This window comes from Odocoileus virginianus, chromosome 32 (assembly GCF_023699985.2).
Source record: "Odocoileus virginianus isolate 20LAN1187 ecotype Illinois chromosome 32, Ovbor_1.2, whole genome shotgun sequence".
NCBI lineage: Eukaryota > Metazoa > Chordata > Mammalia > Artiodactyla > Cervidae > Odocoileus > Odocoileus virginianus.
The window spans coordinates 38,287,151-38,304,633 of NC_069705.1; the positions used below are offsets into that span (position 1 = coordinate 38,287,151).

Below are 17,483 nucleotides of genomic sequence, written 5' to 3' on the forward strand. Positions count from 1 at the left end.
TCTTCTCTTGTATTTCTTGACTAGATAAGTCCCTTTAACATTTGTTGTAAAGCTGGTTTTGTGGTACTGAATCCTCTTAACTTTTGCTTGTCCAAAAAACTTTTTATTTCTCCATTAATTTTGAATAAGATCCTTGCTGGGTACAGTAATCTTGTTTGTAGATTTTTCCCTTTTAGTAATTTAAATATATCCTGCCATTCCCTTCTGGTCTACAGAGTTTCTGCTGACAGATCAGCAGTTAAACGTATGGCGTTTCCCTTGTATTTTACTTGTTGCTTCTACCTTGCTGCTTTTATTAATTTTGTTCAGTCTCTGTTAGTTTGATTAACATGTGTCTTGGTATGTTTCTCCTTGGGTTTATCTTGTATAGGACTCTTTGTGCCTCTTGGACTTGATTGACTATTTGCTTTTCCATGTTGGGGAAATTTTCAACTATAATTTCTTCCAAAATTTCTCATACCGTTTCTTTTTCTCTTCTTCTGGGACCCCTATAATTTGAATGTTCGTGTGTTTGATATTGTCCCAGAGTTCTCTGATACTATCCTCAGTTCTTTTCATTCTTTTTATTTTATTAAGCTCTTCAGAAGTTATTTCCACCATTTTATCTTCCAGCTCACTAATTCGCTCTTCTGCTTCAGATATTCTGCTATTGATTCCTTCTAGAGTATTTTTAATTTCAGCAGTTGTTTTGTTTGTCTCTATATTTTATTCTTTAATTCTTCTAGGTTTTTGTTAATTGTCTTGCATTTTCTCTATTTTGTTTTCAAGGTTTTTGATCATCTTTACTGTCCTTATTCTGAATTCCTTTTCAGGTAGTTTTTCTATTTCCTCTTCATTTATTTGAGCTTCTGTGTTTCTAGTTTGTTCCTTCATTCGTGCAGTGTAGCTCTGCCTTTTCATTGTTATTTTTTAACTTATTGTGTTTGAGGTCTCCATTTCCCAGGCTTCAAGGTTGAATTCGTTCTTCCTTTTGTTTTCTGCCCTCCTAAGGTTGGTCCAGTGGTTTGTGTAAGCTTCCTATAGGGTGAAATTTGTGCTGAGTTTTTATTTGTGTGTCTGTTTTTCCTCTGATGGGCAAGGCTGGATGAGGTGGCAATCCTCTTTGCTGATGACTGGGTTTGTATTTTTGTTTTGTTTGTTGTTTAGATGAGGTGTCCTGCAGAGGGTGCTACTGTTGGTTGGGTGATGCTGTGTCTTGTATTCAAGTGGTTCCCTTTGTGTGAGTTCTCACTATTTGATTCTCTGGCAGTCTAGGGTCTTGGAGTCAACGCTCCCACTCCAAAGGCTCAGGGCTTGATCTCTGGTCAGGAGTGAAGATTCCACAAGTGGTTTGTTATGGCATTAAGTGAGATTAAAACAAATATCCAAAAATGAGAAACCAAAGATGAACCCGAGACAAATGGAAGTTATAAAACAGGCAAATAATAATTTAAAAATGAAATATACACATATACATATTCACCCCTGAGCAAAATCAAAGCCGTCCAACAAAAATAAAGTACAATAGATTGACCTGGTTAACAATGGAAACCAAAAATTATACCTTCCAGAACAAAACTAACGAAAGCACAAACTGGAAAACAGAACTAAAGCAAGGTGCCAATTAGGGGATAAAACAATGAAAATAAAGCTAACAAATATGTTGAGAGTAAAGGACAGAAAGGAAAGAAAGAATAGATATGTAAAGTTAAATAGAAGTAGATGAAGATTTATATACAGTAAAGATTAACTTCAAGGGGAAAAGCAAACAAAGGAGTAAATGTGGAAAATTATAATAGGTTTAAAAATTAAAATTTTTTAAAAAAAGTGAAAAGAGGGAAAAAGAAAAAAAGAAAACACCCCAGAGCTGCAAGAACCCAATGCACAAGCAGAGGTTTATAATAGCAATAAAAATGTGACTGTGAAAAAGAAAAAGAAGCTTGAAAGCTTAATTAGATTTCATAGTGTCAATAAAATCGCCAGCTACCATAGAGCAGGGGGTAAAAAGTGGGGCGGGGGGGGGATCCAAAAGATTCTACAGAACAAGTCAAAACATAAGAATAATAAATATTTTTCTTGAGTCACTGCTGTCAGAGTCCTTTCCCTCTCTGGGAGTCAGAGTCTGTCTCACCTCCCTAGGATACCTTCCAGCACTGTGCTGACCCCTGGACCTGCTGTGGGCGCAGCCCAGATTCTAATCTGGTCCTAATCCTGTGTGTTCTTGCCTCCATTCTCCACACTGTCCGAACTGGTGCATTTTGTTTTGTGGGAGCTCTCAACAACTTTTTATATATTCCATAGACACAGAGTCTGCCTAGTTGATTGTGTGGATTTAATCTTCATTTTGTACAGCTGGTGGGAAGGATTTGGGTCTTCTTCCTTAGTCACACTGCCCCTGGGCTTCAATTGTGGTTTTATTTCCACCTCTGCATGTGGGTCCTCTACTGGGGTTATCCCCTGAGGCTGCCCTGGAGGGCTTGGGTTGGTCCCTGTGAGTGATGGAGGTGGTGCAGCTGCTTGGGTGGCAGGGGTTCTGGCAGCACCAGGTCCTCAGGGGAGTTAGGAGTTAGGGTAGCAGGAAGTACAGTGCTCTAGAAGGGGATGGCAACAAGTATTGGCCAATACACTCCAGTATTCTTGCCTGGAGAACCCCCAACCCTGACAGAGGAGCCTGGCAGGCCACAGTCTACAGATTTCAAAGAATCAGACACTACCAAAGTGACCCTGTGTGCATAGATGCAAGACTTTTTTTGCCTGTGGCAGCTCTGCCCCAGTGAGAGTTGAGCGTGAAGGTGGAATAGCTGCTTGGCTCGCTGGGACCCTGATAGCACCACGTGTGCAGAGACACGGACTGCCTCCAGCGCAGAAGTTATGGCCCTCTCAGAGTCTTTTATTTGATCCTCTGGTAGCTGGTGATCAGAAAGCCTGTTTGGCCAGTCTTTTCCGTAGCTCCGCCCATTTAGGCCCTTAGAGGGCTCCCTTGCCTGGGGACCTTCTCTGTTGCTCTGCTTGTCAGGCACATAGAGGGAGTTCCCCCCTGGCTGGGGTCCTCCTCTGCAGATCAGCACATCAGGCGCATAGAGGGGCACCTGGGTGGGGTCTTCTTCTGCAGATCAGTGCATCAGGCGCACAGAGGGGCACCCTGGCTGGGGTCCTCCTCTGCAGATCAGTGCGTCAGGCGCATACAGGGGCACCTGGGTGGGGTCCTCCTCTGTATATCAGTGCTTGAGGCGCATAGAGGGGCAACTGGGTGGGGTCCTCCTCTGCAGATCAGCGCATCAGGCACATAGAGGGGCACCCTGGTTGGGGTCCTCCTCTGCAGATCAGCGCGTGAGGCGCATAGAGGGGCACCCTGGCTGGGGTCCTCCTCTGCAGAACAGCACGTCAGGCGCATAGAGGGTCAACTGGGTGGGGTCCTCCTTTGCAGATCAGTGCATCAGGCGTTTGATGGGCCAGCCTCTTTATTGTTCATCTGCTGATGCTGGTGTGTGGGGAGAGAGAGGCCATGGTGATGGGTCCACCCCCTACACATGACTCAGCAGTATCGCCTTGCTTCCATGGCTGCCTGGCTTACTCCACAGGTGTTTCCCACCATGATCTCCTTCCTCACATACCCTTGATCTGTCTCTCCGCAGTCAACAGCAGCCCTCGCCCTGGGATTGCTCCACAATCCCTAAACTCTGGCTTCCAGCCGTTGTGCCTTCCAGGGACTCTCCTCCCTGTCTGGGCTATTTATGGCTGCGGCAAGGACTGCCTGATTTTCATTCCATTTAGGCTGCCACAGATCAGCTGTTTCAGTCTCAGCCTTAAATGTTTCCCCTCTGACTCAGACAATTGCCCCCATGTGGGGATGGGACCCCCGGCTTCAGTTCCCCCACCTGTGGAGGGCAGGTCGAGTTCTATTAACACTCTTGTTTCTCCCCCTAGTTCCTTCATCCTACCGAGTTTTGCGTGGGTCTCTATATGCTTTTCCACTGGTCAGGTATTCCTGTCTGCTCTCCGCTGGTGTTCTGCCTACACTTCTGTGTCTGAAGGTGTATTCCTGATGTATCTGTGGAGAGATGCACTCCATGCCCACCTACTCCTCCACCATCTTAATCTCTATTGTTATCCCACTCCAGTATTTTTTCCCCTCTTTGATTTAATTTTATTATTTAAATATGTAAAAATTATCATGTTTCAGAACGCAGAAAAATATAAAAAACCACATTCAGAGAAGTCTCCCATATCAAGCCCAGCCCCATCCCTTGATCTCCCGATAAATAGCACTTTTCATTGGCTTCCCTGTTATTTTCCTTTATTTCCTTTCAAAAATATAAGCAAACACATGTATGTACTCTTAACTGCTCTCTCTTCTTTATAAAAAGGGTAGAACACTATATATTCTTGCCTGGGAAATTTCCATGGATAGAGCAGACTGGTGGGTTATAGTCCATGGGGTTGCAAAGAGTTGGGCATGACCGAGCGCACACACATTCTCTATTTTTTAACATTGGAGAACACTGCTGCAATTTATCACTCAGCATTTGTGCATGAAGGATCACACAATAAATCATTATAAAGACAGGCGAAGAGTTCCCTAATGGTCTAGTGGTTAGGATTCTGGACTTCACTGCCATGGCCCAGGTTCAATCCCTGGTTGGGGAACTGAGATCCTCCAAGCCAGACAGTGTGACCAAAAATAAAATAAAATAAATGGCCATAATGGTTGGAACATTTTACAAAGAATACCTTAAAGACAGGCCAAGCTCATATGCTTTCTGGTGTGTGTTCTTTTCCAGGTCAGAACTGCGGGGGCTTAGTTCAGGGTCCCAATGGCACCATCGAGAGCCCAGGGTTCCCCCACGGCTACCCCAACTATGCCAACTGCACCTGGATCATCATCACGGGGGAGCGCAATCGGATACAGCTGTCCTTCCATACCTTTGCTCTGGAAGAGGACTTCGATATTCTGTCAGTGTATGATGGACAGCCCCAACAGGGCAATCTGAAAGTGAGGTAAGGTGTCGGCTCTTCCTGTTACAGACCAGGTGGCAATGTTTGACATACTCAGATTCTAAAACTTCATTGGGGTTAACAGTTGAATCTAATGATCAGAAAGGAACATCTTAGTTACTATAAAGAAAAAGTAAAGATTGGGGATGTGTGCACCATGTTTTCAATCCCTAAAAGCACACCTTCTTACTGAAAGCAATCACTGAGTTCATTAATAGATACCAAATTGTTCAAGATGGGTAAAACAGTGTTGCTAAGGTAATTTAACTACAGTTACAATACACCATTGTTTTTAAGCAACTGTATGTTTGAGAGAAAAAGCACAAAGGTACATGTCTGAGTACAATTTAGAGAACAACAAAAGGAACCTTGATACCGTCATAGAATATATCCACTACAAAGGATATAGGAGGTGGGTGGGGTAAAAGCATGGAAAAATATTGCGCTCTGGAAAAATTTTGGTTTGCACCATCATAATACATCCCATTGCTCATTAGCTTTCTCTTTTGATAATATGATTTTTCACCATGAAGAAAGAACAATATTTCCTGGGATGATTGTAAGTTATATTTTTAATTTATCACCAAGATTGTATCTGTGCAATATATCCATCTTTTTTTTTTTTTTAATTTTGGCTAAGGAATAAGGACTATCCATTTCAAAGACATTGGAATTTCTTAATATATTAATAAATATATAAAATGAATGTATATGAATATTAATGTATTAACTAGCTAGTCAGTATGTTAAAAATAGATTATGTCTATATGTCAAACTATTTTAATTGTGTTTCATTATGCATTTTCAGATATAAATCACCTTATAATTTTTTCTGATCCATCTCCAGTGTTACTGTCTGATTTTCCAGTTGTCCTTTCTGAGACTTACTGCATATGGCTACCTCCTTTATGGACTCCTTAGCCAAGCTTGCTTTCTGCTTGTCAAGGATGCATGGGCCAGTGTGTTTGAAGAAAGTATCTACATAGGGAGTACTTGTTAATTTGATGCAAGATTTCTTAATCTCTCTGATGCTCTTCTATTAGTTATTTACTAGTTTTTATTCCACATAAATGATTCTACTAGGGAATAGTGCTGTTTTGTAATAACAGAGAGAGTTGTAATAAAAACTCCAAAGAGTTTACAAAAAATAGATAATCCAGTTAACTAAAATATTAAGGCATATAATTCTGTGTTGAAAGTAATTCTTTCTCTTTTGATGAGAAAACAAAGCCTATTGCATATGGAAGTAAAAAATATTTCTCTGTGAGGAAGAGTGCCCAGCTCTTGCATGGTAACTTTCCCAGGAGTAGTCTCAGATGCAGCCAGATTGATCATCTGTTGAATGTGATTTTCAATTTACTGTACAGCTGAAAGCACTCCTGTTCTGAGGGAGAAACTGCAAATGATCTTCAAATCTATTATTTTAAAATATCCAAGGTCATTTTTATGCACTCTGTAGGTTCAGGCATTATTTGGGGTTGGGGAAGCAGTTTCCAAAGTAATTAAATAATTACATAAACTTCTGTTGTTATAACAAAAAAAAAAATCTGTTCGTATTTCCAATCCCTATAACTCTTGTAATTTCTATAATTCTATTCTATTCTAAAGGAAATCTATCTTAAATATTAATTTTCTCAACTTTGATGTTGTTTGGTTGCTAAGTCGTGTTCAACTCTCTTGTGACCGTATGGACTTTAGTCACCGGTCTCCTCTGTCCATGGGATTTCCCAAGCGAGAATACTGGAGTGGGTAGCCTTTCCCTTCTCCTCTTCCTGACACAGGGATCAAAGCCAGGTCTCCTGCATTTCAGGCATTCTTTACCATCTGAGCCACCAGGGAAGCCCAATCTGTCTTTAAACCATTTATTATTCCCTTAAGTTTTTAAGTTGATACTATGATCATTTTATATGTTAATGAACGTCCCTGGTGGTTCAGACCATAAAGTATCTGCCTGCAGTGCAGGAGACCTGGGTTCAGTCCCTGAGTCTCCAGGGAAGATTCCCCTGGAGAAGGGAATGGTTACCAATTCCAGCATTCTTGCCTGGAGAATTCCAGGAGCCTGGTGGGCTATAGTCCACGGAGTCACAAAAATTTGGACACGACTGAATGATTGACACTTACATCTTAATAACTATAACGTTTAGGAAAAGGCATACCTGCCATCTTCAGTTTTATAACAGGATCAGCAGTAGAAATACTAAGGTTAGAATAGTTTGATTCATTGCATTTTATCCTGAGGTATTTTATTAATGTTGGTGAGTTATATGTGTGAAACTTGATTCTTACTCACTTAGCTGTTTTAGCTAGAGAAAGTAAGGAAAGCTGATAAGAAAGAAACTGCTTGGGTTTGTATGAATTACTCAGTTACTTATAAGTTTTCATTTGAGATGAATAACAAGTCACAATTCTATGTGTTTCTTGTCCTTACAGTAAGAAAGATGTTTTTGTCTTTCTATTAAATGATTTAATTTTTCCTCTGAACTCCATAGTCAGAATGCCTCTTTGAGTGGACATCCTAATAGTACATTATAAGTCTTCTGGGCCACAGAAGTGACCATTTCAGGTGTCCTAACAAATTCCCAAAGCATATCAGAAACAGAATTCCAATAATAACTGCCAAGCACTATGCTGTGTGCTGTGCTTAGTCAGTCAGTCGTGTCTGACTCTTTGCGACCCCACGAATTGCAGCCCACCAGTCTCCTCTGCCTATGGGGATTCTCCAGGCAAGTATACTGGAGTGGGTTGCCATGCCCCAAGGGTCTTTACAAATATAAAATTTGAATCAAGAATGATGTCAAATAGGAAACAAATAATGTTGTGAAATAGGAAAAATAATGATGTAAAATAGAAAATGTTCTTATTATTTGGGCAAATATGTGAGCAGGTTGTAGTATTTCAACATTAGTTCATGGACAAAATAGTTGTATAATAGTAGTATTGAAATCTAATTAATAAGGTTGAGGTGGAGACTCCAAGGCTATTTGTTTCCCATTGTATCTTGGAACAGTAGTTCATTTCTCAAATGCAGTTAAATCGCACCCAGAGCATCTCTGGAATTCAAACAAAGGGCACCTTTGTGAGAGACTTGATGTGTGAGTTGCCGATTCATTCAGTTGTCAGGAAAGTTACTACTTAGAGCTACCATGGTCTCTGTTGTCACTTCTGTACAAACATTGTTTTTAGCAGCTCAACATGTGCACTAACCAAAAATTAACAGTTGTATAATATTAAACAACTTGATCATTTTACTATAAAGAAATGTATTTTGTGAAATACAATAGATAAACATTTTTATATAAATTACATAAGATTTAGATGTAATCCCCAGCTAACAAACAGAATTTGAGGTTAAGAATTACTCATATTTATGTTGTAACTTGAAATTTAGTAAGAATATGTGATTTACCCTATGTAACAAAAAAACTTTAAATAAAGCAATAGTGTACAGTGTATGTTTCATTTTGGATTATTTATATGAAACAAACTCATATATGATTTATATATCCGTCAATAAATCAACTTTTACTATGGGGCTATTGAGCGTTAAATGAAGACTTCTTGTGAGCACAAAAGAAACAATTGGACTCAAAATTAGAAATAGAAACCTGCTCCTAGATTATCTAGAATTAAAACCTTAGTTACTCACTGTTTTTTAATTAATTTTTATGGGAGTATAGTTGATTTACAGTGTTATATTAGTAAAGTGAATCATTTATGCATTTGTACATATCTATTATTTTTTAGATTCCATTCCTATAAAGGTCATTATAGAGTTTTCCCTGGTTTATACTTTGCTTTCCTTTTGGCTCAGACAGTAAGGAATCTGCCTGCCATGTGGGATACCTGGATTTGATCCGTGGGTTGGGAAGATTTCCTGGAGGAGGAAATGTCAACCCACTCCACTATTCTTGTCTGGAGAATCCCATGGACAGAGGAGTCTGGCGGGCTGCAGTCCACGGGGTTGCAGAGTCGGACACGACTGAGCGACTAAGCACAGTGCAGCATTTCACATATAGTAATGCATATGTGTCAGTCACAAGCTCCCAAGTTGTCTCTCCCCCCTTTTCCTTCTTTGTAACAGCAAGTTTGCTTTCTACATGTGTGACTCTATTCCTGCATTGCAAATAGATTCAGATGTACTATTTTCTTTTTTTAGATTCCACATGTAAGCTGATATCATGCAGTATTTGTCTTTCTCTGTCTGGCTTACTTCACTCAATATGACAGTCTCTTAAGTCCATAAATGCTAATGCCAATGGCATTTTGTTCTTTTTTATAGCTGAGTAATATTCTATTGTGTGTGTGTGTATATATATACATACCAGATCATATTTACCCATTCCTCCATGGATGGATATTTAGGTTGCTTCCATGTCCTGGTTTATTGTGAACAGTGCCACTGACAAACATCAGAGTATATGTATCTTTTCAAATTATGTTTGTTTTTTTTTTAAACAGATATGCCCAGGAGTAGGACTGCTGAATAGTATATTCTACTACTGGTAGATAGCAGTAGTATAATACTACTGCTGGTAGCTCTATTTGTAGGTTCTGAAGGAACCTATATACTGTTCTCCATAGTGGTTGCATCAGTTTCTTTCCTCCAAGAGTGTAGGAGGGTTATCTTTTCTCTCTGCTCTCTCTAGCATTTATTGTTTGTGAATTGTTTGGTGATGACAGCGCTGGCTGGTGTGAGGTGATACCTCATTGAAGCTTTGATTTGAATTTCTCTAATATTCAGTGATGTTGAGCATTTTTTCCCTGTGCCTCTTGGCCATCTGTGTGTCTTCTTTGGAGAAATGTCTATTTAGATCTTCATCCCATTTTTTGATTTTTTTTTTTTTGAGCTTCATGAGCTGTTTTAACATGTTGGAAGTTAATCCATCATTGGTCACTTAATTTGCAAATATTTTCTTCCATTCTGTGTGTTGCCTTTTCATTTTGTTTATGATTTCCTTTGCTGTGCAAAAGCTTTAATTAGGTCCAATTTGCTTATTTATTTATTTTTTAAAGTTTTCATTACTGTAGGAGGTGGATCAAAAAAGATCTTACTGTGATTTATGTCAGAGAGTGTTCTGCCTATGTCTTCCTCTAAGAGATTTATAGTATCTGGTCTTACTTTTCAGTCTTTCAGCCATTTTGAGTTTATTTTCTGTTTGATATTAGAGAATGTTCTAATCTCATTCTTTTACATGTAGCTGACCAGTTTTCCCAGCACCACTTATTGAAGAGATTTTTTTCTCCACTTTATACTCTTGCCTCCTTTGGGTAGATTAATTGACCATAGGTGTGTGGGTTTATCTCCAGCCTTTCTCTCCTGTTCCATTGATCTATATTTCTGTTTTCATGCCCTTGCTGTTTTTTTATGAGCTGTCATATTACTGCTGTTTTTTAAGTCTGTGGCCATATTGACTCTGTAGTTTCTCTTGATTCTCAAATCTCCATGGAAGTCCCACCAGGTGGTCATAAAACCCTAAACATCTTATTTTGCAGTATCTCTTTTTAAACCACAGCCTGTTTTGACGCTCACAGAAAATGCTCCATGAAGGCCCTGTCCTGCCCGAGGCTGACCCTCCACAGGGGGTGACTATGATGGAGACAAGGACACGTGGCCCCAGGCTCACCCCCTCTAATCCTGAAATGGCCGCTGTGCTCCTGTCTGCATTCTGTGTTGCCAGTAAGAAGAATGCTCTGGTCAACGTGACCCTGATATTAAAGGAACCCTCCAACCTGACCCCAAACTGTTAAACATGTCTGCCCTCCAGTCTCTTCCGTGTGTTCCCTGTAGTGTTTCAGTCCACTCCGGCTGCTATAACAGGATATACCGTGGACTGGGGGGGTTTAATAACAATGGCCATTTATTCCCCATAGTTCTGGAGGGAAAAGTTCAAGATTAAGTTGCCAGCAAACTTTGTGTCTAATGAGGGCCTGTTGCTTTGTTCATGGGGCTATCTGTGTCTCTGCTCTCAGTGTCTTCCTGTGGTGAAAGGGGCTGGGGAACTCTCCAAGTTCTCTCAGAGAAGAATGCTAATCGTAGTCATGAGGACCCCACCCTCCCTAGTGTTAGTCACTCAGTTGTGAATGACTCTTTGCAATCCATGGACTGTAACCTGCCAGGCTCATCTGTGCATGGGATTTCCCAGGAAAGAATGCTGGAGTGGTTGCCATTCCCTTCTCCAGAGGATCTTCCTGACCCAGGGATCGAACCTGGGCCTCCTGTATTTCAGGCAGATTATTTACCAGCTGAGCCACCAGGGAAGTCCCTCACCCTTCTGGGAAGCCCCCCACTCTCCCTAATCACTAACCACTTCCTAGAGCCCCCACCTTCAAATGCCAGCACATTAGCAGGGACAGGGTAGAAAGTGAGTTTGCAGCGGGGGAGAACAGGTGTTCAGTCTATGAATATATTTTAGGGAACATATTTAGTTAAATGGGTCAATGAGTTATTCCTTGCTCTGACCTTATAAGAAAATATAATATACTACAATATTCCTCATCTTACACTCTGCTTGCCTAAGTTATATTCAACTTTCAAAACCACTTGCATATTATATTTATTAATATTTCACAAAATTGTTCCTGTGCATCCCAAATTAAAAAACAGCACCCCTCTAACAAGTCTTTTTTTTCTTTTTATTCTGAATGCCTTTAGCACTTGCTACTAACATAGACCTTGAATCATGTACTCCTTTGAAATCACAGTATCTCTGATGTTGCCTTTCTTGAAGGTTGTATGTATCTTTATGTTCTAATATGGCAAATAGAACATACATCCTCCAAGGCCAAGAACTGGTCTGTGACTGTCTTCTCTGGTGACAACAGATACTTCAGTTTAAAATAGTCAATAAATCTTCATGGAGCAGTTTTGATTTAATCTATTCCCAATTTAGGACCACCCCTCACTGAACTCTGTGAGTCTAACCCAACATGACTTATATATAACTCTCTCCTATAGGTGAGCATAGAGACAGTCATATCTTATAGACATTCTCTAAATTTGAAGTTGTATTTCAATTTGTCCCCAAATCTAAAATAATTGAAGTTGACATCAATTTCCAAATGTGATAACATTATAATATCAAACTTGGAAAATAAATCCCATTATAACCTCAAAAAGTGAATAAAAGTGGACCTATGAAGGAATACTGTGCCATGCAGAAGTGGAAAATCAACATATTTATTCCATGATTATTACAAGTCCTAGGAAAATAGCTGTGACAGACTTCTTCACTCTATATTCCTCCCACTTTTACAGGATTAGCCCTAATTTTCTGCAGTGATGGTGATGAAGAGGTAAGAGATGACTGTGATAGGGCCGTGAAAGTCAGGAAATCATGACTGGGTGATGCTGAGGTGTCAGTCTTGTTTTGTTTTTTTCAAATAAATGTGGTTGAATGTATTACCAAAGAAATTTGTATAATATTAACTCTGTCTGGTGATTTTTTTTTCATTTATTTTTATTAGTTGGAGGCTAATTACTTTACAATAATAGTGGTTTTTGCCATACATTGACATGAATCAGCCATGAATTTACATGTGTTCCCCATCCTGAACCCCCCTCCCACCTCCCTTCCCATCCCATCCCTCTGGGTCATCCCAGTGCACCAGCCCCGAGCACTTGTCTCATGCATCCAACCTGGACTGGTGATCTGTTTCACACTTGATAATATACATGCTTCAATGCTATTTTCTCAGATCATCCCACCCTCACCTTCTCCCATAGAGTCCAAAAGTCTGTTCTGTACATCTGTCTCTTTTTCTTTCTTGCATATAGTGTTATCGTTACCATCTTCCTAAATTCCATATATATGCGTTAGTATACTGTATTGGTATTTATCTTTCTGGCTTACAATGTTTAGAACTTGGGCTAATAAGGGGGTTTGGTTGCATTTGGATAAAATTAGGCTAGAAGCCCAGCAGTGTTGAGATTCCACCCTCCTCTTCCCCATTGTCATTATGAGGTCCTAGGGAGCCATTCACAGACCCATAGTCAGATAAAAATCAAAGCATCATTTTATTTTTAGCTTGACTGGTGACTAACGTCCCATGTGAGACTCTGAGAAACACTGGATGAAACAATAGGATAAAAGCTTCTGGAGTATTGTATTCATACCAACATCTTAGCATCTCATTGCATGCGGCCAGCCACGTGGTCAGGGACTAGAAGGGATGGGGCAGCACCATCAGACCAGCACACCGTGGGGGCGGGCCTGGAGAGACGGCCTTCCGGCCTGTGGGAGGCAGCGGAGGGGCCCTCTCCGCAGGGTGGACGTCTCAGGCTGTCCAAGCCCAGGGGCCCCACCAGCGCTTAGGGCTCTGATCCAACAGGCCATCCTGTCCGAGAGGGGGCGCTGCGGAGAGGCTGTGGGGGACAGCGGCAATGTTCCTTCCTCTCCTACAAACCTATCATGTTTCGATGAGTCTGTGAATCTGTCAGCCATGGTCACTATTCTTTGTACATATTTTAAGACGGTGAAATTAAAAATCATTTGCTACAGCTTCCAAATTCCCTTCCTGAGCATATGCTTTAAATTAGTAACTCATGGTCAAGATGAATGTCATCAGGTAAGATTCAGTCCATTGATTTATTTTTTTATGTTGGTTGTCTGCAACTGGCTAGTGTTGAAGAGAAGACCAATTGAAGAGAAGATCAAAGATTCAAGGATCCAATTGAGGCCTAAACATATATTTCTGTTTGCATTTATATAAAAATATGTACTTGTATGCTTACCAGGTTGCACTAATGGTAAAGAACCTGCCTGCCAATGCAGGAGACATAAGAGACACAGATTGAATCCCTAGTTTGGGAAGATACCCTGGAGGAGGGGATTGCAACCCACTCCATTATTCTTGCCTGAAGAATCCCATGGACTGAGAAGCCTGGCGGGCTACAAAGAGTCAGACATGACTGAGCAACGTAACATGCATGCACACATGTAGTTGTATATAATCTTCTCAGCTGATTTTAATGTGCAACAACTCATTAAAAAACTGCAAGTATTTTTTCATAAGACTCGTTTATTAACAAAAATGACTAAACTGTAATAATGGAAATTCTGGAAATAAAATATGAGGCGTTTAAGGGAGATAGGCAGAAATATGTTTGCAAAACTACAAGCAAGTTTCAACATGTATTTGAATTCTGTTCACTACTATCCATGCTGCAGTGGTGTTTTTACATAAGCCAAAATGGATGGTTTATTTCATTATCCTGGTCATTTTGGAAGTAACAGATCATATTAATATGGGCAACTGAGTGCTTTGAGTAATCATGAATATATATATAGGGAAAATATTTCCCTACCCCCCAAATACTAGGGCCGATTTCTTATATAAATGTAGACTTATGGAAAGGCACTCAGAATTAGAGACAGAGGATGAAAGGACAGTAAGAATAACAGCTAACTTGCAACATGACCCCGCAGACAAATCTCTTTTGAGGTCTTGGTGGCAGAAACATGAAAGTAGACACAGTTTTATAAAATACAAAATCTTGTCTTCACTGCTTAAAACAAAATTAACATGTTGGACCATCAATTTAAATATTAATATGTAATGATAAAAATACTAACAAAACTACTTCAGTATACATAACTTAGAAGTTATGGAGAAAATGAAGAATTGGACATCCTGAAACTTAAAATAAAAAAACCAAATTGAGAAAAAGAATTTGCCATAGTATGAAACACAGGGACTGTTTTCTTAATTTATGACATGTACTCCCAGAACTATGAGGAATTAAATAAATGCTTTAATTGAAAACCAGGTAATAATATGAACAAGGAGTTCAAATATAAGCCATCCATGGTAATAAGTATATTTAAAGCAAATTAAAACAATAATGCAATATAATACTTCACCACTCTGAATGGCAAAACTTAAACATTTTTGGTAACTCAGTTTTTGACATACTTAGACAAATGCTTTTATATCCTGTTGGTAAAGTTATGAATTGCAGCAGTTACTTTTAGACAGAAATTTTGAAATTTCTCTAAAATTTAAAAACTATTAATATAAGCTGTCTCCTTCAGCAAGGCTATTCTATGTAAGAATTTATTATATAAAACTACCATGAAATATACATGGAATGAAATGCTTATGGGTGCATTTTGATAGCATTAAAAACAAATTCAAAAATGTATTTTTTAAAAGAATGTCTATCTTTCTATATAGAGCATGATTAGAGGATGCATGTTTTACAGTGTACTATGAAAAAATAATAAATGAGATCTTTATTCACTGGCATGAAGAAATTTCTCAGTATATGCTTCCCTGGTAGCTCAGCTGATAAAGAATCCACCTGCAATGGGGGAGACCTGGTTTCATTCTCTGGGTTGGGAAGATCCTCTGGAGAAGGGAATAGCTACCCATTCCAGTATTCTGGCCTGGAGAATTCCATGGACTATAGTCAGACGCGACTGAGTGACTTTCACTATACGTTACATTTATAAATTATAGCTGTATCGGTGTTCAATTACTCTCAGTGTTTTATTTTCTTGAATAAGTGGTATGTAATATCTCATAAAACACCATCTGGAATTATGGATGCTGGCGGGACCCAGGGTATCCCTTCCTTATATATATTTAATAATTGCAGCACATTGTAGTGATTGCAAGGAAGAGGTCAGAAGGAGAATCAGGGCATCTATCCAGCCTGAGGGCTCCCTGAGGGCTGCCTTCCAGCCATTGTCATTTTAATCAGGATAAAATGCTGCCTTAATCCTGAAAAAGCATGGCTCTCCTGGTGTTCAAGGCAGGCTAGGAGTAGGGGAGGTTTTGTTTTTACTGTTGTTGCTTTTTTCTCTTGTTTTCAGAATTCAGATGCAGTTGATGTACAATATTATATGACTTTCAGGCATATATCAGAGCAATTCAGAATTTTTAAAAATTATATACTCTATTGTTAATTATTGTAGACTTGGCTGTATTCCTTGTGTTATACAATATATCTTTGTAGCTTGTTTATTGTATACATAATAGTTTGTATATGTATTAACCACTAGTTTCATTTCCTTGGGTCTGTTTGTGTTTCGTTATATCCATTCTTATAGTCACTTTTTTTTTTTTTTAATAGTTTAGATTCCACATACTAGTGAAGACATTCGGTATTTGTCTTTCTCTGTCTGACATTTCATTATGCATACTGCCCTACAGGTCCATCCACGTTGCTGCAAATGGAAAAAATTCATTCCTTTTTATGGCTGAGTTGTTTTCTAATATATACATATACCACATCTTCCTTATCCATTCATCTGTCAATGGGCACTTGGGTTGCTTCTGTATCTTGGCTCTTATAAATAATGATGCTGTGAATGTTGGGGTGTGTATCTCTATTTGAATTAGTGTTTGGGTGTTTTTGATTTTTGTAAGTATGTGTGCTCTACCTCTGGACTTCTTATGGAGGCAATTATCTCTATGTTTATGAATATCTGTATCTTAATTTTTTCCTCCCTCTCTCTCATATATATATATGAGAGCAATCTTATGCCATAGGGAACATTTGGTAATGTCCAGAGACATCCTTGTTTGACACAGTTGGGTGGGGGTCCACTGGGTATGGAGGTATAGTACTTGCTGATGGATGCCTTAAGACACAAAAGACAGCCCCATGTGACAGAGGATTGTCTGCTATGAAATGTCAAAAATGCTGAGGATGAAACCCGCTGACCTGAAGGAATAAACCGCCTGTATAGGACCATCTGTGGCTGTAACCATCTACATCTGCAGGTGTACCTTTACGTGCCTCTCTGTTGTTTCTCTGTGCAGAGACCCAGGCTGAAAAAGGTCAGTGAGAATGCTCTGAAACTGACGGGCTATCTCTGCGTGTGGAGGTAACCAGGCAGATGGGCTGATTGAATTGAACAGAAATGAGGGGTCTCCTGTAGGACTGTGTCAGCAAGGAAGTGGGATTTCTAACATATTGTTATTCAGTCACTAAGTTGTGTCCAACTCTTTGTGACCCCATGAAATACAGAATGCCAGGCTTCCCTGTCTTTTCACTATCTCATGGAGTTTTCTCAAACTCATGTCCATTGAGTCAGTGATGCCATCCAACCATCTTTTTCTCTGTCAACCCCTTCTCCTCCTGCCCACAGTCTTTCCCAGCATCAGGGTCTCTTCCAGTGAGTTGGCTCTTCACATCAAATGGCCAAAGTATAGGAGCTTCAGCTGCAACATCAGTCCTTCCAATGAATATTCAGGGTTGATTTCCTTTAGAATTTACTGGTTTGATCTCTTTGCACTCCAAGGCACTGTCAAGAGTCTTCTTCAGCACCACAATTTGAAAGCATCAGTTCTTTGGCACTCAGCCTTCTTTATGGTCCACCATAAAGGCATCACTTAATTTCACCAAGAATCATTGTTACCTTATGTCTCAAAAGGAAATAAAATTGTTATTATTATTTCGGTCTTTGGTTTCTGGGAAAAGGAATATAAAGGTGTCCAAAAGTCAGTAAGATATTAATTGACTTTATTATTGTACATGATAGTGAATCTGCAAAAAGTTTGTT

At 39.6% G+C, this 17,483-nt stretch overlaps 1 protein-coding gene across 1 annotated transcript in view; it reads left to right on the top strand.

Annotated features, from left to right (window-relative positions):
- The window catches only part of CSMD1 (CUB and Sushi multiple domains 1), a 1,985,846-nt gene that overhangs the window by 371,224 nt on the left and 1,597,139 nt on the right, over positions 1–17,483 (top strand). The window contains exon 2 of the mRNA XM_070460176.1: positions 4,761–4,977. Coding sequence (XP_070316277.1) covers positions 4,761–4,977 — 217 coding nt within the window. The remainder of the gene's footprint in view (positions 1–4,760; positions 4,978–17,483) is intronic.